The sequence below is a fragment of the Lepeophtheirus salmonis genome, chromosome 5 (genome assembly GCF_016086655.4).
Source record: "Lepeophtheirus salmonis chromosome 5, UVic_Lsal_1.4, whole genome shotgun sequence".
In the NCBI taxonomy this organism is placed as follows: domain Eukaryota; kingdom Metazoa; phylum Arthropoda; class Copepoda; order Siphonostomatoida; family Caligidae; genus Lepeophtheirus; species Lepeophtheirus salmonis.
This window is the reverse complement of record NC_052135.2, coordinates 65,713,031-65,740,265: the sequence shown is the minus strand read 5'-3', so window position 1 is coordinate 65,740,265 and position 27,235 is coordinate 65,713,031. Positions and strand designations below refer to the sequence as shown.

Genomic DNA, 27,235 nt, shown 5'->3' with positions numbered 1-27,235 from the left:
CTTCTAATTAAAATCATTTAAAGTGTACTTAATTACATAAATAATATAATATCTAGGAATGAGCAACTATTTTATAGCCAATTGGTGTTTTATTAGTAGAACGTATATGGCCGACGTTCCTCATATTTCAAGCAAATGACGTAAGAATAATAAATAAAAGATCCGATTTTTACGCGGGATGTTGAAAGAGTTTGACTTTTTGAGCCCAGAGAAATCTGGGACATCTTCCAAACTATCATCCAAGAAGAAGACGACTACTAATATTAATTATCCCCTTACCTCTACTCAAATCAGTAGCAATGATTCTCTTCTTGACGCGGAGGAAGGAAATCCATTTGAAGATCATGCAAAGAGTTCGTCTAAGAGATCCCGACTTTCATTGGAAGAAAAAGTTTTTCAACGTCAATTGGAGGAAGTCATGGAGATTAGTCGAACCTCTGAATTTGGCACAATGAATTCCACGATTCCTTTATCGCATCAAGGTTCTGAAAAGTTTAAATTTATTGTTTTATCATTAATTGTCTATTATTTCCATGACTTAATAATATATGCATAAACATGTTTACAGGGGCTCCTCTCCAAGTTTTGGACATTGTAACTCATTCTCCTAGTGATTCATGTCCAAAAAGGTCGAGAGAAGACTCGGGCTCTAATACAAATCATGATCATTTTACCGTTTCAGTTTCGAATAAAGAAAATAAAATAAAAATATCTCGTTCTTCAAAGAAAAAGCCAATTATCCTGGATGACGATAGCGATGATGATTTTCCTGAAGGACCAGTGAGTCTTAAGGCTTACAAAGAAAAGGAAAAAAGCAAGACATCTCATACCCCAGTTGCATTAGAATCCGATCAAACCAAAAAGGCTTCTGAAAAACCTGAATCCAATAAAAGGAAAAGGGATCAAGTTGTCCCTCTTCAAAATAATTCTCCGAATAAAGGAAAGGATTCCTCCTCTAAAAAGCTGAAGAATAAGTATTTAGATGATGACTTTTATTCTGAAGATATCCCAACAAATAAACCAGAATCTGAGGAAGAATATTCGCCTGAAAAAAAATCGAAAAAAAGTTCAAAGAAAAGTAAGAAAAAGGACTCCAAAAAGTCACCTAAAGAATCAAAAAGGAAGAAAAAGACTAAAGATGATTGTAATACAAAATCAATTAAATCATCTTCCACTCAAGAGAATGATACAAAAAATTCTACTTCGGATATGACTACTGCCAATTGTAATAATGCAAAAACGATTATATCATCCTCCACTCGACAGAGTGATTCAAAAAACTCTAATACAGATCTTGCTCCTGTAAATTCAACTAATTCTAGTACAAAAACGATTAAATCATCCTCTACTCGAGAAAGTGATTCAAAAAACTCTACTTCGGAATCGGATTGCAATTCTAATGTAAAAGTGATTAAATCATCTTCAAAACGAGAGAGTGGTTCAAGGAACTCTACTTCGAATCGGACTCCTGTTAATCCTATTTCTAAACCATTATCTAGTGTTCCTCCTAAAGTTAAATTACGAAATGACCCTCCGAAGACACCACCAACTATATCTGTGAATTCGAGCCCTGCTAACCCCACACCTTCATCCTCTAAATCTAATCCGACTACTAATAGAATGACTCCTGTTATATCAACTCCTAAATCTGCATCGCGCCTCAATACAATGAAAACAATTCCAAAGTGGACACCACCTGCTATGATTGGTAAGAGCGGCAATGCATCCAACAACTCAGAGCAAAAGCCATCGCCAAGTTTGGGTATACGTGTTGGGTTATCTCGTAGATTTAAAGCTGCTAAGCCATTACATACAAATGTGAAATTAAATCCTTAATTTTCGTTGTGTTTTTTGTCATTAATTTTTATTTGATATACTGGACAGATAATAATATTATTGGAATCAGGAACATATAGTAATAGTATACAAAAAGTATAATTATAGCAGCTAGCTATTAGTTATTGGTCTGACTGTATTCAATTTGTGTATGTTTGATTTTACTATTTGTTGAAAGATGTATTGTGCGCTCATAACGTCTTTGGATTTCCCCGTAACCGTAAAAATAACATTTTTTGCCCCAACTGAAGGTTTTTTAACGACAACACGAGTATTTGTATCATTAGCAATTTCTTCTATAACTTTGCCAGCCATACCAACAACATATTCCAGCATTCCTCTTGGAATTTTAAACCGTACAGTTTTCACATCTGGTCCTCCTTTTACAAAAATTTCGTAATTGTTCATAGTTGTACCCCAAGTTCCCTGATCAGGGATTGCAAATTGAAGCTTACGCTGTACTTTCTCCATCCATGTCTCACCAGGCACTACAACATCTTTTTCATATAGAGAATCATTTATGAGAGGTAATGCTAATTCCACGCGAAGTCTGTGTCCGTCTATGAAATGCTCTCTGAAATCATCAAATGATATGGATGGATATAGAAAATTGATCATCAAATATACGTTTCAAATCTTTTATAATATATACATATTGTGTGCAAGTTACAATTAGTACGTCTCATAATCCCTTATTTAATTAGGAAATCAGTCATTTTAATTACGAATTGATGCTATCATTTCATTTGTATCTATTAAAATTACTCGGTTATTATTTATTAATATTTTATATAACTGTGGACTTGTAATCTTTATCATTTGCCGCAGTGAGCTTAACGATTAGTAATTTTCAAAAAAAAGTCAATCACTATCTAATTAATATATACTCTAAATTGTTCATCTCATTTTTCGATTGCAACTTGTACGATAAAGCAGTTTGATTTTCCCTTTTTTACAATTTCATGTACGGTAAAGTTGTCATATGGTATGGAAATTACCTATTCAAAATTACATTGTCCTATAAGGTCATCTTTAGGTGGCATATCTTGATCAAATTATGAAAAAAAAGCAAAAATATCTACTTAGTGAATATAGATATTCGAAGACATTTTTAGTTATTTAAATAAAATAATTTTGTAGACATTTTTTTAAAGTATAAAAAGTGGCACAAAAGGTTTTTTCTAAAATTTGGACTCCTTTCAAAATTTAAATTAAAAGTGCCACATGAAGATGACATCGTAGGAAAATGAAATTCTGCATAGTTTATTTGCTTACCACATGACAACTTTTCTGTAATCGAAATTCAATAAAAGCTACAACTTGTACACGCCACGTATTAGTTCATATTAACTTACCTTTGACTTACTACAATGTCAACAGCATCATAGTCATCAAAGTCAACAAATCCAAACTTTCTTTTAGGTTCGTCCTTGTTCGGTATCCTTAAAGCTCTTGTTACGAATCCGAACTCACTAAAATATTTATACAATTCAGGGTCATCGATACCATCTTCTAAGCCACCGACGAAAACTGTTTTTGTTTGATGACTAAATTCAATACGGGGTCGGGACAACTCAACTCGAATACGCTTTCCTTGAATATAATGCTTTGTAACATTCATAACTTTACGAACAATACCAAAATCGGCAAAATCTACAAAGCCAAATGTTTTCTTATTCCCAGTTTCTTTATCGTAAATTTTAACAGCACGAATCACTTTTCCAAAACCAGAAAAGTATCTAACGAGGTCTTCTTCTCCAATAGTGTCTTTCAAAGCCCCCACAAATATGCTTCGTTTATTTTTGCATTCTTCATCCATTTGGGCTTCCAATTCGGGAATAGTCCTTTTGTAACGTGGTATGTCCGGCGTTGCATACTTTGGTTCAATCTTTTTACCATTTAGTATATGTTCCTTTTGTTCCAAAGCAGTTTCCGCCATAAATGAACAAGCAAATGTAACAAAACCAAATCCACGGGATATTCCACCTTGTTCCCTATCGCGCATTACTTGTACGTCCACTAGTTGCCCAAATTGTGAAAAATGTTTTCTGTATGAAGATGAAAAAGATTATTTCCATTAGATACAAGAAAAAAACATGAATTTGAAGCATCTAACCTCAAATCTTTTTCAATAGTCTCTGGAGCTAAACCTCCAAGAAAGAGCTTCCTCTCTTCCCTCATATATAAAAGTTCCGTCTCTTTCTCTTTGGCAATCCGTTTAACTTCATCTTCTTCCTCCTTGGTCTTGAGGGATTTTTCCTCCTTTTCTCTTCGCAGTTTCTTCACCTCCGAACTTCGGTTAGAGACGTCATACATGAGCATTTCGTCCTCCCAATTCCAATCTGAGCTTTCAGACTTTCGAACACGTGCTTTTTTTGTATTCACATGTGAAGGAATCTTGATTGTCGACATTTTCGTGGATTTTGATAGCTTTTAAACTTTTCATCAGTGACAGTAGTAACTAGTAAATAAATACTCGAGATAATTTTTCTAATTTCAGCTGGAAAAAAAAAATATGTCGGAAAAAATAATAATAATTAAAAGTCAACGGAACCTCTGAAATGTCAAATTATTCCATGAATTTTGCGTTCATGTTTTTCATTAATGTTAAGGAAAATAGTCAACTATTGGATGTCAATATGGGACCAACAAATAAAAGGACAAAATCTTATCTGTCTATCAAAAATATATCCCTCTATTGCTCAGTTGTATAGTATATATCTGACCCTAAAATGTATTAAAAATATGTTCTCAAATGTTATAAAATCTTATATTCATATTGTAGATAAAAGTTAACTATTACAATGGAAATAATCTATTATTCTACTTTATAATAAATGATCGATCCATAAAAAGTTTTGTATAAATTTGGATATTTCATAGGGATTTGCAGAACACATTACTTTGATTTAATTCAAATATCACTGTTAATCATTGACATCAACTAGTATTCAATTCAGATATTAATTTTTTAGCAATTTATAACAAAATAGAGCTAATTCATAATTCAATTAAGCTTATGTCAATCCAACACGAAGTAATTGAGCCAAAAACAAAGACTGTGTTGTGAACAATTATTTTGCAGAGAAAAACGCCAAGAACTATTTGGACGGGTTACAGAGAGGAACATGCCTGGGAGAAGTCTGTAGAGTTACAAGGAGACTATGATATAAAAAAATCAGCAAAAATGTCTGACAAAACTTAAAAAATGCCTGATCCGAGTGCACATTTCGGTTATTTTTTCATAATTCATTGATACATTAATTTAATAAAATTATTTTGCACTCCCGTAAAGCACAAAAAAGAGCGCGTTTCATTTTCCTTTCAGTGTTCCCTGGAATGTGTATCTAGAATTAGCAAATCAAATCATTTATTATTCTAATTAATTATACAAATAAGGTATATTATTAATATCCTCCTTCTGTTGAAGAAGGATATTAATAGCACAAACAAGCTTCGAGAATATTTGATTTACTATTATCACTATAGAAAAATAAATAGGTACATATTATTTCGAAACATACATTTATTAGATGATTTTTTTTTAAATTATTCTATTATTCTTGCACCTTGTGAGGGTTTGCAAGTGAACACAGTAATCTCCTTATGATGAAATTGTTTATATTTATGAGTTATTTCTTTCTGTATTTCCTCTGCATGCGATCGTTTGATAATGGATACAGTACATCCCCCAAAACCTCCTCCAGTCATTCGAGATCCATATACTCCCTCCATCGGCTTTATAGAATCAACAAGGAAATCCAACTCATGACATGAGACCTCAAAATCATTTCTAAATTCAAATGAAAATAGAATGTGTACTTTATTAATTCTAGTAGTACTTTGGAAAGTACATAGAGTCAAATCTGGATATTAGAAATTCGGATATAATATATATATATATATAAAGCAAAAAAAAAAAACCTCGATGATATTTCTAAAACAGGATCTAATCAAACACTGGTTGCCTCGAAATGTGGAGTTTCTAATTTACTTAATTACATAAGTATATAAAAATTGTAATTTTTATATACTGCTGATATAAGAAAATCCGGATATTGTCAAATTTTCATGTGAAAAACAGCAGTTTTCTTTATCCAGATTTGACAATATTGTTATTTGTATTTATATTCTTATTCAAATCCTTATTACTTTAAAGACTCGTGGCTTTCGTAGAAAAGCTGTCCAAGTCCATCGTAATCATCCTTTTCGAGAGCAGTGTGAGCAAGTATGGTTCTTTGGATTTCTGTTATTACATGACGTCCTTTTCTAAATTCATCCTCTGTAAGCTCGGTTCTTATTTTCTCTAAATCTTCCATACATACTTCTCTAAGAGAACTAACTTGTAGTAGCCTTGCTACTTTTTCGCAACTAGCTCTTCTCTGACTGTATTCACTTCCTTGCAACTCATGCTTCACATGGGAATTGATTATCATAATAACGACCTCTGGGTTCTTCAAAGGAGTGTACTTGATTTCTAAGCTTTTGCAATCAATAAGAATAGCAAAATCCTCTTTACCCAAAACAGAAATAAGTTGGTCCATATTTCCACAAGGTACTCCAGCATAAACATTTTCAGCCTTTTGGCATTGAAGGGCTTTATCTACAAGTGTTGGAGCCTAAATGAACAATAATAATTATACATACATTTGAAATTCTGTATTTCATGATAAATGTTTACCCGACTATTGGTAAGCTTTTCTAAAAATGTATAGAAAGCGACTTCTAGAGCAGCTGAAGATGAGAGACCTGAACCCATGGGCACTGAGCTGACTATTGCTATATTGAAACCTGTAGTAATTGAAGTATGAAAGCATGCAAATACTCCTTTTAAATATTTAATCCAAGTTCCATGATGACTTTCTTCTGTTAAAAATGTATTAAAAGATAAACAATGAAAATATGGTTTTGCTATGCTTTCATTCAGTGTAAAAATGTTTATGACCCCATCAGCATTCTCTCCACCAAAGATGAATGTCTTAAAAGATATGGCCATAGGTAGAACGAATCCATCGTTGTAATCCACATGCTCACCAATCAAATTAACTCTACCAGGTGCACAAGTCAATATTGGTACAGAAGGAAGGGAACCAAAGAGATCTGTATACTTGCTTTTTAGTTTGGTCAGTAAAATCTCTTCGTGATTCATTTTTGTCAACATTTAGTGACGATGAGACAAATAATGTTGGAGTAGTAGTAAGTGATTGAACAACATCTGTGAGCAATAAATGTATGTTGTTCTACTTCTATGTATTCGTATTTATATAATGTGAAACAGTATTTATAATAATCAATGGATTTATGAATTTCATTCCATAGTCAAACTTGTATTTTGTATCTTCTATAAAGCAGTCAGGTAAGGGATAACTGAAAAAGCGACCACTTAGTGCAGGTGGCTAGTGTTGTGTCAGTCCTTTAGGACTGAAGACTGCAGTCCCATTCAGTTCAGTCTTGGTGTGGTCCAATTCAGTCCTAAAACTTATAAAGATCGGTCCTTGATGACGTCAATAAACATTATTTCCTCTTGTTTTAATCAGTTCTAGTACTACAACCCGAAGGACCGGGCCAAGACTGGATCGAATAAATAAGGACTAACACAACAATACATGTGAACTTCTTAAACTATTTTGTAAGAATTCTAAATTTGAAAACTAGATATAGTCGCTTAGTGCGGTAACACGCTTAAAACAGATTCTTGTTAGATCAAGTATATTTTTTGTGTTGAATTTCAATTTATTTTAAGCCTTTTATTTCAAATGAGTCCATGAAATTTGATTTTGTTTTTGTTGCTATTTGTATCTTTTGTTTTTTAGATTAACTACTAAAAATGTTAATTACGATAGTTCTTCATTAACACCGGATATAAGATTATTAATATTTTTTTATCTTCTCATAGCGACCCATCTATTATAAGAGACCTGCGCACCAGTTGAGAAACTCTCTCCATAAGCTTTAAAACAAATTTGAAGAAACGTGCTTGTTTGCTTGAGTAGGTTCATGGTCTCAACTGATATATTTTTTCCTATGCAAGATGTTGCCTTGTATTATACAGACTCCTACCGGAGATTCCATTAATCTTTTTTCCTTTCCCTCATAACGTATGGAAAATTTCTTCCCTACGCATAATCCACCTTCTTACTGGGGGTATGAGCGTTGTTAACTTATACTATTTTGTAAACAGAGTGACAGAGAATGACACCATCTTGTGGTAAAATAATACTTCTCCCAATACATAATGTATATTTTCTTCTCCAGGACTAGGTGTGACCGAGTATCGAACCCAAGGACATTTAGTTCAAGACCATAATTTCTCCCGAGCATGTTGTCTACTGAACGACGTAGCTCCCATTTGATCACGGTTTCTCCACTTATATTCCTAATATAGATATCAAATTTTTCAACGTTTTGATGAAGAATAATGATTCATTTACAAATAATTAAAGGTCAACATAACATATGATTGTCCTTTGAATATTATATTTTTACCATTAGGTATATGATAAATAAAAAAGTAATACTTGAATAAAAATATGTTTATTGAGCAACTTAAGTAAGATATATAATTGTTTTAATTCGTTTGGGTATAAAAATAAATTATCAAGGGAAGGGATAAATATAGTTTAGAAAGAGTTAAGAAACCTATTAGTTTGGGACTGTAAACATTTTTACGAGTCTCATAAATTTATTAATCTTCAGAGTTATTCAAAAGTTTCTTCTGCACTTAATCTATCAATCTTCAGGGTTATTCAAAAGTTTCTTCTGCACTTAATCTATCAATCTTCAATCTGATTGGCTTAAACTTAATCCCAGATCAACTCCAACAAAATATATAAAAAGGGGTACCAAAAAATTCCTATATTTAGTCATCATGTATCTATTGAGGAAGGCGTTTAAAGCTCTTCACATTGATAGAAAGACGACGTCGCAAATTCACAAGAGTCTAATTGGCTTGATTAGCATTATTGCAATTGAATATACGATCTGGAAGCTTTGTAAAACTGGAACTTGTGATGATAAGCCAAGATCAGCAAGGATACGGCTGAACATCGAAAAACTTCAATTAAAACTGTAAACGTTCGATGTCCAAAATCGGAATTTTGTAGCCATATATGCAAATATTGGTCTGGAATGACTTGAAGATGAACCCTCTCAAGATACGTTATTGTCAGAAACTAAAAAGGTCATTACGAGGCAAAAATGTAGAGATCTGAGAAATTGTTGGAAAGCTTTACATTGTCTTGGGTTACGAGGGGAAAAAAAGGAGATATGAATAAAAATTTAATCTTTTGTCTTTCTTTAGGAACATTCCTCAGATGGAAAAATAATCCTTTTCCAGTAAAATGGAGCTCCAAAAATTGTGTTCGAAAATCTCACGAATGGTTGAAAGAAAGAATTCTATTTTGGGAAAAATTAATAAGGCCTCCTTTGAGTCCCCATCTCAACCTTTTCGATTATTTTGCATAGCTAGGGTTTGTCTACGACAATGAAATATATAAAATGTATTTCGAGAAGAAAAAAAAATATATATATATAAAAACATTCGTTGTCATTTTTTTAAGTATGTATTTTGTAGATTTTGTACTATTCTAAGATATTCCATTTGAATTTGATCTTTTCCTAAGGGAGACCAACTTCTTTTTCTTCGTTCCTTATTTGGTTTATTCACCACGAAGACATATATTAATGAAAACACCACTAACTAAACAAAACGAAAAGAATGATTAATTAGATAATCCCTGCTAGTATATGTTTGTTATAATCATGATTTCATGAAATTTGTTAATTGGTAGAAAAATTTAATGAATTCTCCAATTCTAATTACAAATTCCATCTCATAGTCTATCACTACTGTTAAGTCCAAAGATAAGGCTAGGAAAAATATTTTACAATGGGTATATTTAGAGTTGTAAAAAATTGAGCTTAGACACTTTTGGAAGTTGCACCTTTTATTTTCAAAAGCTGCTTTCAAATATCACGCAACCTTTCATACTAAAATAAACAGAAAAAGGCCCAAAATCAATTGGTAGCTAAACAATTATTCCCAACTATGGAATAATTGTTGAAAAGTGTTCACAGCCTAATAAAACTAATTATATTTCAACCAATTAACGTTTAGAACACTAATAGGGAAAAAGCAGCAGAAAAATCGACAGGTGATAACAAAATAAAGTTTATATATCTGTGTTAGCGAGTAACACAGAGGATTTGTTGGGCGTTATGAGTGTACTACGTCTTTGTTGGAAGAATTGAGGATCGATACCAGAGTAATTCCTTGTAAGATACGGAGTGGACTTGTGTTTATCTCCTTTCTCTTAAACTTGCTGACAGCTAATCTGATGAAACGTCATGGAAGCTAAGCTGTTTCCCTTCGAAGCAATTGTTAAATTATCATGGTTACTATGTTGATTTTTCGGTTTATTTCTTAACCGGTCAGGTCATAAAATTTACAACTATTTCTAGTCAATTCAAGGAATACAACAGAAGAATAGTGATGAAATGAAAGAGAAAATGGAATTCAAACAATTGTCTAATAAATGCCATAAGGAATTAATAAAATATTTTTGGTTGATCTACATATTTAATGTTATTAGAAAATAATTAGAAAAATTTCCCTAATGACTATAATTACATAATTATTTTATTACATTATATTTTTCATTTCATAATTATTCTACTAATACAAAATATAGCCTTTAGTTGGTTAAAAAAAGGAAAATATAATGCGCAATCCATTTATAAAGTATTCCTTGTCTTACTTACGCTTTTAAAAATGAGTCTTATGAGATGGAAAAATTAATCTTGGATATTGGAGAAGGAAAATAGTTAAATAATGAATTATTTTCTCAAATAGCTTATACCTGAAAAATAGAGCTGAAAACAGCTCCTTTTATTGAACCTATTACAAATTCCCTGTCCTTCAGTAAAGAAGTAACCATATCCATTAGGGGCTCCTTCTTAAAAAGCCCAATAGTTTCCCCTAATCCAATCGTAAGAAGGGTTTTGACCAAGATTCCTAGAGAAAGTAAAATAAATGCAGTAAGACATCGAAGAACATTGACGGATGCTGGAGTGGCGCTGAGTATGTCACTTGTCATGCCCAACATGTTATTCAGCGTTGAGCCCTCTTCAGTCATTGTGATGAGTACAGACCAAATTATGCCTAAAATAAATAATTTATAAATTATAAAGAGGACCATCCATAGAGATGTGAAAATTGTCGAAATCCTCCTGAGCATGCATGAAAAAAGACAATTATATGTTGGTAACCTACAATATGTCAGTGATCTTATTAGTTATTTGTGAAGCTATAAATCAAATAGCGAAACAAGAACACGTGATCAATATTTGTTCTTAGCGACACTTTTTTTAAAGCTAGGAGCGTTAAATATTACTAACTGCGCAGCCTCCCTGAATTTGGCATAAGGTTAAAATGACAAAAAATGTTATAGCAGGGGCTGGGTTTTTAGATTTTTTTGAAAAAAGTACAAAAATGATTTCTTAAATTAAATTAAATCTCAAAAATCTACAGCTACTCACAAAAAATTAAACTTTGTGGAAATTTTTTTTAAAAATCCACAGCTGTTCACAAAAAATTATTTTTTTTTTCTTAAATCTAAAGTTATTCTCAAAAAATTCCTAATATTAAATTTTTTGAAAAAAAATAATTCAAATATAAAATTTTTTCGAAAAAAAATTTGAAAACTTTACAGCTATTCACTAAAAACTTAACTTTTTTAGAAAAAATATTCACAAATGAAATTTCAAATATTAAATTAAAAAAATTCGAAAATTTACAGTTATTCACAAAATATTAAACTTTTTGAAAAAAAAATTAAAAATCCAGGGCTGTTCACAGAAAAATTTCAGAACTCCATTGCTGTTGACAAAAAATTATTTTTTTTTACTTTTTTTTAAATCTAAAGCTATACATAAAAAAAAATATTAAATTTTTGGGGGAAAATCAAAAAAATTGGAAAAAGTTTTTGATCTGAGATTTTTAACAAGAAGAAAAGACTGGTCTCATTGCAGTTAACCATCCTTTTAATAAGTTGTATTGGCCTTACATTGAAAATGATCACCTTAATAAGAGACACCTTTCTTACACACAAATCCAATTAGCTATGCTAGTTTGGGCTATAAAACTGTACATCTTTCATGTCTACTGCCAAGGGTTTTACATCAGTTTATTGTCCAATTTTATGAATAAATTGAAAGCCATTTACTTCATTTTAATTCAACCAGTGCCTCAGAAATTAACAATCTTTCAATAGAGACTAAAAATTTTCAGAAGTAATAAATTAAATTTATATAAGTATTTTCATTATTTGTCATAACACATAAACTCTTTCCTTAATTTCAAAGTCATTTTCATTTTTAGGGTAAGAAAAATATATGCAACTTTGCTCTTGAAGAAATTCTCTAGGTAATTCAATATTTCAATAAAAAAATCAATCTACAGGGTACTGTTTTTGTAGACATCATCATTTTCTTGTGATATAAACTTGGCATTCAGCTTGAATTTTTCACATTTCATTATGTTTTCATTCATATTTATCGTTTCAAGTTGATATTTTACTATTTAAAATGGCCAAATTTTGAATAAACCATGTATTGAAGACAGTGTAAATCATCTTTCTCGAGGCCCCAGTCTGCTCCCTGATGACCTCCTGGGACAATCCCGCGCGGAGGAACGCTGCTATCTCAATCATCTAATTCAACAAATAATAAAATTATTTAATTGCATATTGATGATTGTCATAACAACATTTTTATGGATTAGAACTCCCTCTAAAGCATAATTTACATCAAACTATAGAAAATGTTCTTTTTTTTTTTTTTTTAAAGACAGATTATGAAAAAAGTTAATGTAAAGCCCTGAAAGTCACCAACATATACTTTTTTTTATTCAACCCTTTGGACGACATCGACAATTTCCACATCTCATACCATTATTCAGTGTCAGTTGTTCATTATTCTATGCCCACAATTTAACGTAAAAAAAATCTTGCACATTTTTTTTTTTAAACAAGATTCCATATTCTTTTCTGTAAAAAAAAATATTTTCTACAAATCTCAGGACCGGTTTTTGGAGGGACACTTGATATTATCCCATTTTTTTTCAAAAATATCCATGAAAATAGAAAAATAATTGACTTTTTTATATTAATTTTAAAAATAATATGGAATATCATTTTCTAAAATTAAATAAAAACGGACACAATTTATCAAAAATGGCCGGTAGAGGGATGGACCTTTTAAAAAAGGTCATTTAAAAATATAATATTACATAGCCTTGTATCAGTCATTATTTAGGACAGAAGACTGCAGTCACTTCCAGTTCAGTCATGCACATCAGTCAGAAAAACTTATCAAGTTCAGTCCTTGCTGACGGCACTCAACTTTATTTCTTCTGTTTTTAATCAGTTTTAGTACGTACAGTTAAGGACTGGTCCTAAGACTGCACTAGACCTAATAAATAAGGTCTGACTCAACACTCATATTGCATCTCTTTCTAAAAAAAAAGTCATTCAACAAACATTACTAAATAAATTAATATTTAAGGTGCATTGAAAAGAGCCAACACATTTATCGTTGCCCTATGCCCCATTCAAGGTAAAACCGGCCCTGCTACATCATCACTTAAATCAATCTCACCACTTAAAAACCAACCAATTCCAACGATGAATTGGTTTACTCCTACATTGGCTATAAATTTAACAGTGGACCTAGTACGAAGAAATCCCATGACTTCATCTAGATCAATCGTAGATGAGATTTGTCTCTTTCGAATGCTCCTTCCGACCAATGCCTTCTCCAATCCATCTTCATCCTTACTTTGAAGACTACTTTCAATCAAAACAAAAAGAAGGACCCATTTAAAATTCATGTCTGGAGTCTAACATGAATAATTGTTGAATGATACAAGTGCCTCAAATGTCTTTGGATTATTTTTTGTTTTTATTATTATTTTGCACTCCTGTTTCGAGAATGAGTCCTAATATTTCTTGTTCACTCTTCTTCTATTGACTTTAAGATTAAGGAAAGTTGAAATCATGTGTAGGTAGTAGTTTATCCTAAAAAAAATAAAAAATAATTTGGGTGATTAACTCTCTATTATGACAAAGTCACAATATAGAAATAGGTTTGCAAAATATATCATATAGTATTACAAATAGTATACTCATTATATTTTGTCAAAAATAGCACGTTAATAATAACATAATGAGAGTTAGGAAATAGATGACGGGTTTCAAATTATAATTTAAAGACAAAAATAAATAATTGATAGGGTTGTATTAACCTTTATAGAGGGACTTACAATCCTATTGTGTCGGTCCTTAATAGTTAATTGTATGCTTTTTGAATTCCTTAACCTAATTTGACCATCAACAACAAAAAAAATTTGGAACGTTTCTCCCGATATGGAAGAGTTTAAAAATCATTTACTCACACATAAATAGTAATAATTGAGGTTTTTGTGTTGATTAATAGTCCTTATTTCTTTCTTCTATATATTAAAAGTGCATTATATGTAGAGATAGGATTAGTGTAAGAGCGCGTGGAGAAGACCCTTGTTAATAGCAGCTGCCTCTTATATGACTGGGGGGGGGGGAGAAATATGAGTTACTGATATACAGAAGAGAACCTTCTACATTTCAAATAACATTGGTGCAGCGAAAATATCATAATTATATTCAAATGTGTTGGTATATATTTATTTTATTATGGATTTTTAAATCAATTTACACCAAAGATAGCCGATAATTCTTCTTTTAGAGGAGATATTAACAAACGACTCTTTATAACAGTAATTCATTTTATCTCTCAAAATCACGTAATAAGTAGTTAATGCTAATAAAGGTCTTAATTCAGTAGTACCATAAGTCTCGCTTCCGCCTTCTCATTGTATTCCCCAATGATTTAATGTCTAGTTATTAGGGCTCGATGAACAAACAAATATCATAACATAGAAACAACAACGTAGCTTAATGTACAACGAGCTCGTGAGAAATTATTCTTTTAAACTCAATCTGCGTAGGTTCGATACTCTGTCATTTCTCCTCCTGGGGCATGGTAATTCTAATATACTATAAGTTTACCAATTACAGGAACAATAATAATCAAAATAGAAAAACTTTTCGTTAATAATATAGATTTGCTTATTAACATGGAAGATATATTTAGATTTTATCCCTCAAAAATGAAAGATGAGTTTGAGAAAATATAAACAACAAGGTTGAGCCTCCTAACAATAACAAAACTCACAGGCTAAATAGACTTAGGATTTAACCTAAATATATATACTACTCTTTTCCTTTCTCTTTTAATATGTCGCGCTGAGCTTAAGATACACACGCTCATTGTTAGAAATAACTCCTCCCTTGACAGACAAACAAACAGTTCAAATTTATTTTATTAATGTTGATGTATGTTACTGTATGTATGTAATCAAGGGTAGAACAACAGATAAACGTTGCTTTTATAATATATAATATTCGCCAAAAAATTATCAGTGTTTCACTCTGTGATTCATGGCACACTTACACGTAGCTACTTAAATGTGCTCTCCTAGAGAATGAAAGCATAATAATAACAGCTTGAGAATTTAAAAAAAGAAGGGATGAGTCTGAGAGTACTTTAGTCTCTAGAGGGCTCAATGAGTGTCCTTTACCTAGATACGCTTGTTGCTAAATCTGATCTACGTAAAGTCATATTTATTTTTTTATTTATGTACTTTCTTCTTCTTTTCTTTTTTATGGTCAAAAATGAATGTACGGATTACATACATATATTTTATTTTTTACTCATTAGATGGCTCTTAAGTTGAATCATTGTTACTTCATGTAGACTTTTTTAATACAAATAGTAAGATTTTTTCCAAAATAACTTATGTTTCGAAGTATCTTCCTTAGCAAAACGTCATTAAATGATTTTTTTTTTTAAACCATAAGAAAACTTGACCCTTTCTACAAAAAGTCACATTAAAAATAAACTGAAACATTTTCTTTATACTTATTCATTAAATGAAAAGGAAAGAAAGACAAAAAGCCTCACCTTTATCTTTGCCCAATCCCCTGCTGACACCAAAAACGGTCGTGCTAGAGGTTTAAACAAAGTCACAAAATGATTATAAAGGGGGAAACAGGACAAACAATCAGATTTAAAAATTGGACCCCGTGGAATTTTCAGACTTAAGGATAGATTTTAAATTTAAGAGATTATAGAATATTTTTCATGTGACGTCAGCATTGTTGATTCCGTTATTTTGGGTGCTTAAACAACCAAGCTTTATAACAACGAGAATCCTCCTTTCATTAATATGAAGGGAATTTATGAATGATTGGATGTCAAAATGGGACAAATAAATAAAATAACTGAATCCTGTCTATCAAAAATATATTTCTCTATTTCTTAGTTATATCAGACTCTAAAATGTATTAAAAATATGTTAATTTATAATATCTTTTTTCCATATTGTGGATAAAAATTAACAATTAAAATGTAAACAATAAGATATTTTCTTTAATTATCCTACTTTTTTCATCCTAATCCATCAAATATATATATATATATATAAATTTAAACATTTCATAGGGATTTCCAGTACATAATACTTTGATTTAATTCAAATATCACTGTTTATAATTTGCATCAAGAAGAATTCAATGTAGGTAATAAATATTTTCTAATCTTTAAGCAATTTAATAGAGTTAAATAAATATTATAGCAAATTTGTCAACCTTATGTACTAAAAATAAAAGACTATGAGCTCTCAAGATGGCGATATCTTCAAGTATAATTCAATTTATAACGTCAGCGAAAACGCTCCATAGAGCCTAATATATCTGTCATTGTTATGGGATTACACGTATTAGTCAACTCATTTTAAATCAAGAGGCAAGGCCAATGAATACTCGTTTAATATGATTTTGACTTGAATTGTTGCAAAAGTAACGCTGTTTATTTTATATTAAACAAAATGAAAAGTGATAATTCAAAAAAAAAAAAAAAAATACTTTATATGAAGTTGCATGTCGATTTCACCCCATTTAAAGCACATCCGTTCTTGTGTGGTCTAATTATTGATTATTTATTCCATGTAAAGATTCAACACAAAGGAAAGATGTAGAAATAACAATAAAAAGTATTCAATAAAGGTTCGTATATAAAAAAATTGTTTTCAACATTTTACATAATATCTAGTTCTGAGAAAATAAATGACTCTTTCCTTTTGCGATTATAATTTCCTAATTTTAGGCAATGATGATGATAATCTGGTTTTTAATACTTTTATCCAATTATATTGGGAGAATTATTTCGGACAAAAAAAGAAAGATTATATAGTTTATCTTTTTATAATTAATATAAATGAATGATTTTTTTATAAATACAAAAATACCAGTTAGACCCAAATAGGATCCGGTTAATTAGTTAGCCTATCTTCAGTAATTGAAGCATTTAAATTTAAGAAAATATATATGATTTTAAAACATATATTTTTTCAAATGATTCGATTCAAACTAGAAAAATTTTATATAAACACAATTTAAATAGACAAAATTTCAAGAAAAGTATATAATTACATGCTAGTAATATAATTGCTATTATTTGTTATAACTATTTCATCAATGTGGATGTAGCCTCATATTGGATCTGGAACACTCAAAAAAATCTTACCAACGTCTTAAGGATGTTACGTCTTATAAATAGAGTTGAAATTTTTGTAAAGAAAAAAAGGGTGCAAGTAGAAGGCAGGAGCGATAAATATGGTACTACTGAATTAAAACCCTTGTTAATATTAACTGCCTTTTTATGACTTGGCAGGGAGAAAATGGATTACACCTATAAGGAGGAGAACTTCAACATTTAAAGTAGCATTAGTTCAGTGAAAATATTATAAAAATATTTATTTTATTATGCATTTTATAAAAACACACCAAAGATATGCAATGATGCTTACTCCAGAGGGAGAACTAAACACCTCGACAACCGAATAAATAATGACCAAAAAAGAAGAAACAGCGCACGCATAACTGTTTTTCCATTTGCTATTTTTTTCCTTACAAAATACTCCACTCATGTTATAGCCTAGACCTGAGAAGGTGGAGGCCATTGTGGCCTCTCAAAAACAGATACGTCTTTGTCTTAGTACTCCGTACTTGATGAGGATCTGTAGTACAATTCGAGGAAGGAATCATATATAGGGCAGATATACTCATACATTTATTCTAGCTTTCATGAATTGACTAGCTCATTTAGTAGAAGCACTACTAACCAGTTAAATATAGGCCATCACCATTTCCATCATCTAACCCTCCTCCATAGACAGCTGTTATTAGATCAAAGAGATCAACTCCTCCTATGCTCTTGCTATATTTATAAATGTTATCAGGAACTATTAGGATCACATATTTTTTTTCAACTCGATCATACCCTTTTGCCTTAAGAAACGGAATATCTGTAAAGCTATGAACGGCTAAGCAATAGGACCTATTATTTTTCCACAACTTTCTTATTACATGGATACTATAGAATAACTAGAATACTTTCTCTCAAGGTTTTGTTTTTGTTTTTTAGTTGATTTAAAATTTCGTTAAGAGTAAGATATTTCCTATAAAAACAACATTTTTATTTATCAATATGCTTACAAAAGATTAAATTGCAAGAAAAAAAAAAAACGCAAAAAATGAATTGAAATGCCTTAAATTGATCTTGAGCTGCCTCTATATAAGCTCACAAAACCATATTCAATCGTAATTTAATATGTAAACTTTATTATATATTTGCCTTTTCCAGGAAGGCATAATTTTAAATCGAACAATACTCTCGAGTAATGCGGTGCGAATGTGTAAAATAAAATCTACATGTCTCGACGTCAAAAACTGATAGAGTAGTGGCCTTGGATCCGATTCTTCCTAGGGATTTTAAGATGGAAGCCAACATCAGCAAAGTGCAGGTGATAATTTATTCTTGGAAACAAGAAACCAATTTCAACAAATTTGGAAGGGGTGATTGAGAGAAAGAATTGGAAGTTTTAACAAATTTCTCCGACAATGGTCGTTAATTCGGTTTTTATGTGTCTGTATTAAAAAAATCACAAAAACTATGATTTTTAGTGTCGTTTTTCCTATATTTGTTTTTTCTTTTACCCTTGTCAGATATGTACAGGGATTATATTATATGTTGTAAATAAAGGTATGCTTATTGGACTTTAAAAAATAAAATAAAATAATCTATTAATTCAAATATCAGGGTTTATCATTGAATCAAGTAGTATTCATTGCAGATGTTAATTTTTATTATTATTACAGCTTTAAAAAAGAGCAATACCCTTGTGGTTTTGTAGACTAAGAAATAAAATCATCAGAGGATAAAAGCATGGAATATAATATACACTATCAAGGGATGGAACATGAAACATAAACAAATACATCCGTCGTCATAAAAAACATAGCTACGTGCACTAAATAAACCATACAAATGTTTTCGAAATTTGGATATTTTGAAAACTTTCTGAGAAATTAGGTCAATTATATCGTAGATGATGATTGCTAACAAATATAAATGACTGAAAAAAAGAATAGAAATATTTTATTAATTAATATTAGACTTATCTTTCACATACTAAGAAATATTTTTAATGCAGATTTTGATATTTTTCTTTGATCTGTAATACAATCTTTCTTGTCAAAAGTTTTCCGCTTCTTACTTTGCGGTACATGATTCTTCTTTGCTGTAAAAAAAATGTCTCATAAATACAGAGAGCATTTTAACTGCAAGGATGTTTCTTTGTTATGGTAACTAAGACTAAATTTGCATTCTTCTTTGATATAATATTTATCAAGTCTTCCACCTCAATTTACTGAGTCAATCAAGTAGCAAATATAGAAACACTCTTCATAGATTTTAATTACAAAATAAACTTCTATATAGAACATTTCTGATGATCCAAAAAGGTCACCCACCTCTATTACATATATTAGGTTGGGGAAAAACTTATTTCGTATTTCCTGCCCTTTTTTTAACTAAGGTCACATCGGATCATACGATAAAGCGTTGCAAATGTGTGAGTGTACACTGTAAACGGACATTATTGCGCTTGGCCGGTTCAGTCATGAATTATCGTGTATCAAGTTTGGAGGTCTCAAAGAAAGAAATTCGCCATATTTTACATTTTCACTACCTGAAAGGGGAAAACACGTCGAAAGTGACCAAGAAAATTTGCGATGTAGACGGAGCCGATACTATTTCGGTTCGTATTGCACAACAGTGGTTCGAGTAATTTTGTTCTAGTGTAGTGGAGATAAATAATGAACCACACATTGGCAGGCATGTAGTCGAAAATGTTGATAAAATCAAAGAAAAACTGTCATGTTAGCCCAGGAGCTGAACATTGATCATAAAACCGTTTTGACCTATTTGCAGAAGGTTGGATACAAAAAGAAACTCGAACAAGACGGGAATCATGTATCATCAAGGCAACACCAGGCTGCACACATTTTTGATGACGCTCCGGGAGCTCAGACGTGAAATTTTTATGCATCTGGCACCAAGTGACTAAAATATGTTCCTGTTTATAGCCAACGCACTTGGGGGTACAAATTTGGCTCCTGCGAAAAGTTGAATTATCATTGGCAACAAGTTATGGAATAGAACAAGGTATACTTGGCTTAAATCAGATGATTGTAACATTTCTTATAAAGCATTGGAATAAAGCAAAAGATACAAAATTACTTTTTCCCCGACTTATATTGAGGAATTCAGCATTAGAGGATTCCCGTTACTTGAAAGAAAAGTCTAATCGCCTCTAAATTTTTTGATGGTGTTTATATATTTCTCTCTCCTTGATATTCTCCATTCGTTCTCAGCCCGGATGACCTATTTCACATCCCAGGGCAACTCTTATAAAATTAAAAGTTTAATAAATGTTAAGCGTGAAACAGCTCTTAAAAAAAAAAAAAGGGGGGTATGTTATGACGACTAATGTATAGTATGCAGAAAAATATTTTAATTTTGTTCTTACTCTTTTTTTGTGTAATCCATGGGTACAAAGGATTGGACTTTGCTTCAAGAATGAAAAAAATATTAAATATAGCTTATAAATGTAAATAATTTTCTAAACAAAATAAATATTAATGTATCATTTCAAAATAAATCTTTACTTTATTATTAAAACACAGTTCAATGAGAAATCTTTAAAATATATATACTAAATAATCAATTTAATCGAAAAATCAATCTGTGAACAAGAAAAAGCAATTTCTTTAATCTTCATGTTATTTGACATTGTTCATTTTTTCAGCTTTGAATGTAAATCTACACTCAACAGGTTCCACGCACCATTTATGAAAGTAAAGTGTCCAATAAAAAATTTACATGTATGTTCGGATTAAGTCGATTTTCAGGTTGTAAAAAAAAGAACATGTTTGTGCAAAAGTTGACGGTTGAACATCATAATTTAATATGTACATACAATAGGGATTTTCTCTTATTATAAGCATAAAAGTCAATTTAAAAATAAAAAACGACTAAAAATTTTTTTTTTTTAATCAAAAAAATCCAAGATAATTAACAAGATTCCATATTCAAGCTTAAATTATACCAATTCCAAAATATTTACAAATCCTCTTCAAAATCCAATAGACAAAATGATTCATTATTTACCATGAATTGCAATAATTAAGTGTTCATTAATTCACGTTTAATTCACTTCATTATGAGGACACTTCAACAGTTAGCTCTAACCGCTATTAGAACCGTTGTAACAAAACCAATGATAAAGCAAAGTTTGTCTGTATGTATGAATATATATTTGAATGAAAAAAAGTCATTTTGAATCTAAGAAATAACATAACAATGTAGTCATATTAACTATGTAGCATCGAGTGTGTGTAGCAAAGGCTAAGGCAGGTAGCGCTCTAGAGACTAAAGTACTCCTTGGCTCATCATTTAGGAAGTCATATTATTATTGTTTCCTCAAGCTGTTATTATTATTCATACTTTCTTGAGGAGATAACACTTATGTATTGAGAAACTACGTGTGAGTGTGATCATAAAAAACGGTGATTAACACAAATGATTTATATAGTAGTTATCATCTATAGTTTTAAAGCAAAGTATGTCTCTTTGACGACACCTAATAACCCCAGACAATAATAATAATTAAATTAGAAGGATTGATATTAATTAATGATTAGAATTCGTTGCAAATAAAAACAAACATTTTATCTTTTTAGATTGGATAAAACATACCTATATTGAGTCATAATTACATAGTATTGCATAATGAATCACCATCAAATATATTTATTATTTTTTCCGGCAAGTGGCCTTTGGCAAAGAGTCATAGAACTATATTATATGTATATGTCCTACTCTAGGAGCCACAGAGAGCTTTGTAAAAAAATATGACATCGAAACAGCGTTAACTTCATCAGCTCTAGAAAGAATACTCCTGTCGATAGAAAATATCCGGTGATACCAAATTACCAACTTTAATTTTATCTGAAACGCATGTACTTATAACATAACGTAACTCATTTTGTATAAGAACTACGATCTCCGTCTCGTCTGTGTCGGAGTTTCGTCAGAGTTTTGTCTTCGTCAGTTTTGTCTCGTCAGACTTGACGAAGTAAACACTGCCTAGAACGAGCGCGAGACTTTTTGTAGCAGAAACATGTACAAGATTTTTTATTTTCTAAAAATGTTTTTATTATACTTCATTTTTGAGGAGGAATATCTATGTATAACATGTCAGAAACATGGAAACGAAGTAGAATTGAGGATAGATATTACAGTAATTCGAGTCTGTATCTCTCTGCTATATAAGCAGAGGAGGCTGGAGGGCTATACCCCCCCCCACCCCAGAATAAAAAAAAAAAGGATTTTTTTTTTTCTTACTAGATAATATAATATTAAACTTTTTTTATTATTTACGATTTCATTAAATTTTTCAAATTTTATTCCAAACAATTTATTTATCTCTGAATACATATGAATTTTTGAAATTTTTGTCAAAAAAAAAAAATATTTGGAGTATTTTTTCAAAAAAGTTTAAATTTAAGATTTAAATTTAGAAACTTTTTCAAAAAATTTCAATTTTTTGCGAACAGCTTTGTGAATTTTTGAAATAGTTTTTGCAAAATTTTAATTTTTTTAGAATAGTTATTAATTTTTGAAATTCGTTTCCAAAAATTTAAGCGTCTCTCAATAAATCAGAATTCTTGAAATTTTTCTCCAAAAAAGTAATTTTTGAAATATTTTTTCAAAAATTTTATAAAGCTTTTTTTAAAAAAAATCAATCTTTTGTGAACACCTCTATATTTTTGAAATGTTTTCTAAAATTTAATATTTTGAGAATAGCTTTGGATTTTTGAATTTTTTTTTCAAAAAATTTAATTTTTTGTCAATAGCTGTAAATTTGAAAAAATATTTTTACGAAAAATTTAATTTCTTGTGAGTAGATATAGATTTTTAAAATTTCTCCGAAAAATGTTTTATTTTAGAAATTTTTTCCAGAAAATTTCTCTTTTTGTAAACAGCTCCGTATTTTTGAATTTTTTCTAAAAAAATTTAATTTTATGAGAATAGCTATGGATATTTTAAATTTTGCTGTCATAGCTAAACTGCACTTTTTGCAAAATTGTCAGGATTACAACGTTATTTCTTTATTTATACATAAAGACAAGTCATAATTTATACAACTCTACGACCGAGTTTTGAACCCACGCACGATGAGTTAAAGAGAAAAATTTCACTTGTGCGCGTTGTCCACTGAGCTACGTTTCTTCATTGAGATAGATTAAACTTACAAACAGATATAATAAATTACTAAAACTTAAAAATATAAATATGTTCACATATTAATTATCATTGACAAGATTAATCAATTATAGTTCAAGCAAATATAAGTTAAAATGTGTTGATTTACTATTTTCCATATAAGATAATAGTCTTTTCTATATATATAACTATCTTATATTACAAGATAATATCTTCAAAGCATCAAGAACTCATGGTTTTTGGTCAGCTGTGAAGAATTCTCTACCATTAAAAGAAGAATAACCCTATAGTTGGAGATAATTGGGGCTGAGTCCTATATATTTTTGGCCTATTTTCCGTCTCTTTTAGGAAGCAACGTTAAAAGATACAATAAAGATTCCTATTTGATGTATGCAATATACATATAGCCAAACCTGGCCTTACAGCCACTTGTTTTAAGCGAGTAAACACACTGAGCAGCCATATCCAATTTCATATTTAGAATTGTTATAAAATAGGAAATCTTGTAAGAGGTCGTCACCTGCACTAAGTGGTTGCTTTTTCAATTTCCTTTCCCTAATACTAGGTTAATAATAGTGAAAAATTTGATTTATTAAACATCAAAAATATATTCATTTGTTGGTAATTCCATATAAATGTGAAATAGAATTTGTCAAAATTTATATGTTACTTCAAAAAAAAATGTCAGTCCTATCTAAACATAAAAATACTTAATACTTGTAAGAAAAATATCAACTGCACACAGGATCATGACTATGGGTTGACGTGGGAGGGGGGGTGTAGCTACTCCCTTGACTATAATTTTGATCAAATTTGTCGAAAAGACAACGTTTTTGGTCAGTTTCCCCCAATTTCGGAATTAAAAATATTCAATGTTAGGAAAAATTATTTGTCCCTTTTCTAAAATTAATATTAGTCAAATTTGGTAACTAATTAAGATAAAAAATTACATTTTTTTAGCTTATGATGCTTGGACAAGACTAGCAATTCCGTTTCCAGTGACTTTCTGGAAGCAGGTCCGACGGTTTTTAAGACGTGACATTAAAACTTAAAAAGAAAAACTGTTTCGTTCGTGTTTTCTATATAACTTTGAATTTAACATTTCAAAAGTGCCTTCCTTTAAGTTTATACTAGATTGGTCCATTGGTTCAAATGATATACCTAATTTATTTTCCGCTATGAGAACTTTGTAATAAAAAAACAGAGTAAATTAAACTTTTACTTAAATCTCGTCACTATTGAAGTAATTCAACTTTTACTAATCTATAATATGAAAGAAAAATTCTCCAAATTTGGAATAAATCTGTGGTGGTAAGTAGATGTCAGAAACATAATTTTTTACCCTTTTAAATATGGATCTTTAACAATAGATCTATGCTAGGCTTTATCTCGCGATATCCCGGGATATTTTAAGGTTTTACACCACCAGGAAATTTACAGGAAATCCTACATTTAATCATTTCATAATATAAGTTTCATTTAATTTCGTCGGGTTATGCATTTCATAAATACCAAGTTTGTTTAAAGAAATATGTGGGACCCACGAGCTATCAAAACCAATCCGTGTATTATGTATTAGTGATAATGACAAAGATAGAATATTTATTAATCACTAACGGGATCACGCTCAACGACAATTTCTCCGAAAATGATAAAACCTTATAATCCATACAGAACATTAGGGGAATGATAATATCAATAGTCTCAAAGTCAAACTATTTGCAGTAATACATCATTTATTGCAATAACTTTGCCCCGGATAAAGCATGCTGAAATGCATAAAACAAGAACCCGTAACCTTGTTTAAATAAAAAGAGAAATTTATCTTAAAAGTCCTTGACCACACCCAATCCCCGCCTCTTTAGTTTCCATATGAATATCATATAACATATAAGTTTCAAATATGTATTTAAAAAAAATTGTAATCTTACCTTTTTGACTAAATATTTATTTTTCTTCCTTTCTTTGATTAACGTTCAAAAACCATTAATTATAGCTCTTTAGATATCATGGTTCATTTCGTTCAAGAGGGAATCCTTCAGTCCGTCCTTTGGATATTATGTAGGTGTGTAGTCACGTTGAATATATCTTTGCGTTTTACTTATATTCAAATGATTATTTCTGCTATGATTAATATTTGTGGAATGAATAGAGACCAAAGACTGAGTTTGGAGAAGAATAGACAGGCATTATACATATTTTTATCCACGAAGAAAAGGAAAAACGAGAACAAGTTACGTACTTACATATATTATGAAGTTATGTATATAACGGAGTATCTATGTACCTTCATAATGACTTTAACCAAGAAGGAGATGGATGAACCCTCATGACGTGACCTAGGGTATATCTATATGCACTAGGTCGATCTAAAACCTTAAAGCACAGTAGCAAAACGCGCCTGTTGGATTGAGGAAATACGTGGTTATAGTCATATATTTTTCCGATGAAAGATATCACATTTTATGATACCACAGATAACAGGGGCGTCCGTAGGAGGAGGGCTGGAGGGGATGTAGCCCCCACCCTAAATTAAGAAATTTTTGATTCTTACTAGAAAATGTCATATTTGAAATTTAATTTAATTTTTCAAATTTTTTTCCAAAAAATTTAATTGTCTGTGAATAGCTATAGATTTTTTAAATTTTTCTATAAAAAATTTCATATTTGAAACTTAATCTTTGAAATTTTTATCCAAAAAATTTAATTTATTGAGAATAGCTATGGATCTTTAAGATAATTTTCCAAAAAATTTAATATTTAAAAATAAAATAATTATATTTGAAATTTAATCTTAGAAATTTTTTCCCAAAAAATTTGATTTGTTGTAAACATCTCTGAATTTTTTAAATTTTTTGAGAATAGCAATGAATTTTTTCAATTTTTTTCCAAAAATTTTTACTTTTTCAATTTTTTTTTCAGAAAAATTTTTCATATATTTTTTTCCAAAAAAATTATTATTTTTGGAATTTTTTTCACAGAAAATCAAAAATCCAGCAACCCCCCAAATATTATCTTGCGGACACCCCTGGATAAGTTACTTTATCATTTACCCTTTTGCAGCCGGCTTTCAGTGATGTCAATATCTCCTATATTTATTGAATAGGAATGGAGTTATTTGAATTTCTTGACAGAGATTTTGTCTAATCTTCTCCAAAACAATTGGAGTGATCACTGAAAAGATGATTGATCTCAGCAGAGCATTAGTCCGCTTAAAAAATCTCTAGCACACTCCCGTACAATTAAAAATGAAAGGCTCTAATTTTTTCGTTCGTATAGGAGTATTTGAATTTGACAACTCTTTATGATTGCAATTAATTTCCCAATATTCATTCTAAAAAATGAATAGAAATAAGGTACAATAATAAATCAAACTCAAAGATCTAAAATTAGCATTAGAATTTTAAAAAAATCCAATGTTTTAACTATGAAATATTTAATTCATTGACAAAAGATATTTTTTTCTAATTTTTAATCTTTTAAACTCTTGACATCTATCCTTAAATAATTGACCGCCTTTAGAAAATACTCTCTCAATCTCAAATATCTTTGAATAACAATTATTATCTGATAGAATTCACATTATCACATGCAAATAAGATCATATTAAGTGATA

General features: G+C 30.3%; 4 protein-coding genes across 6 annotated transcripts; 1 reads left to right on the top strand and 3 right to left on the bottom strand.

Annotated features, from left to right (window-relative positions):
* Positions 1 to 63: 63 nt before the first annotated feature.
* LOC121117849 (uncharacterized) lies at positions 64 to 1,911 on the top strand. Of its 2 annotated transcripts, none has more exons than XM_040712362.2 (2): positions 64 to 482; positions 569 to 1,911. In XM_040712362.2, exons 1-2 carry the CDS (start codon positions 179 to 181, stop codon positions 1,834 to 1,836), a joined length of 1,572 nt encoding a protein of 523 aa, XP_040568296.1. In that variant the 5' UTR covers positions 64 to 178; the 3' UTR covers positions 1,837 to 1,911. The 2 variants fall into 2 exon arrangements, with proteins under 2 accessions (XP_040568296.1, XP_040568297.1); XM_040712363.2 differs by having other exon boundaries at positions 65 to 482; positions 683 to 1,911.
* On the bottom strand, positions 1,829 to 4,328 carry LOC121117850 (uncharacterized). The gene is made up of 3 exons (XM_040712364.2): positions 3,953 to 4,328; positions 3,192 to 3,884; positions 1,829 to 2,410 (listed from the first exon to the last, which is right to left on the bottom strand). The coding sequence occupies exons 1-3, from the start codon at positions 4,246 to 4,248 to the stop codon at positions 1,948 to 1,950; spliced, it is 1,452 nt and encodes a 483-aa protein (XP_040568298.1). The 5' UTR covers positions 4,249 to 4,328; the 3' UTR covers positions 1,829 to 1,947.
* An 861-nt stretch (positions 4,329 to 5,189) lies between these two features.
* LOC121118377 (galactokinase) lies at positions 5,190 to 7,201 on the bottom strand. The gene is made up of 3 exons (XM_040712946.2): positions 6,518 to 7,201; positions 5,989 to 6,455; positions 5,190 to 5,629 (listed from the first exon to the last, which is right to left on the bottom strand). The coding sequence occupies exons 1-3, from the start codon at positions 6,995 to 6,997 to the stop codon at positions 5,386 to 5,388; spliced, it is 1,191 nt and encodes a 396-aa protein (XP_040568880.1). The 5' UTR covers positions 6,998 to 7,201; the 3' UTR covers positions 5,190 to 5,385.
* Positions 7,202 to 9,320: 2,119 nt separating this feature from the next.
* Positions 9,321 to 25,783, bottom strand: LOC121118518 (uncharacterized). Of its 2 annotated transcripts, none has more exons than XM_040713099.2 (4): positions 25,551 to 25,783; positions 13,492 to 13,910; positions 10,695 to 10,996; positions 9,321 to 9,535 (listed from the first exon to the last, which is right to left on the bottom strand). In XM_040713099.2, exons 2-4 carry the CDS (start codon positions 13,721 to 13,723, stop codon positions 9,383 to 9,385), a joined length of 687 nt encoding a protein of 228 aa, XP_040569033.1. In that variant the 5' UTR covers positions 13,724 to 13,910; positions 25,551 to 25,783; the 3' UTR covers positions 9,321 to 9,382. The 2 variants fall into 2 exon arrangements, with proteins under 2 accessions (XP_040569033.1, XP_040569034.1); XM_040713100.2 differs by lacking the exon at positions 9,321 to 9,535 and adding an exon at positions 10,513 to 10,634.
* Positions 25,784 to 27,235: the final 1,452 nt, after the last annotated feature.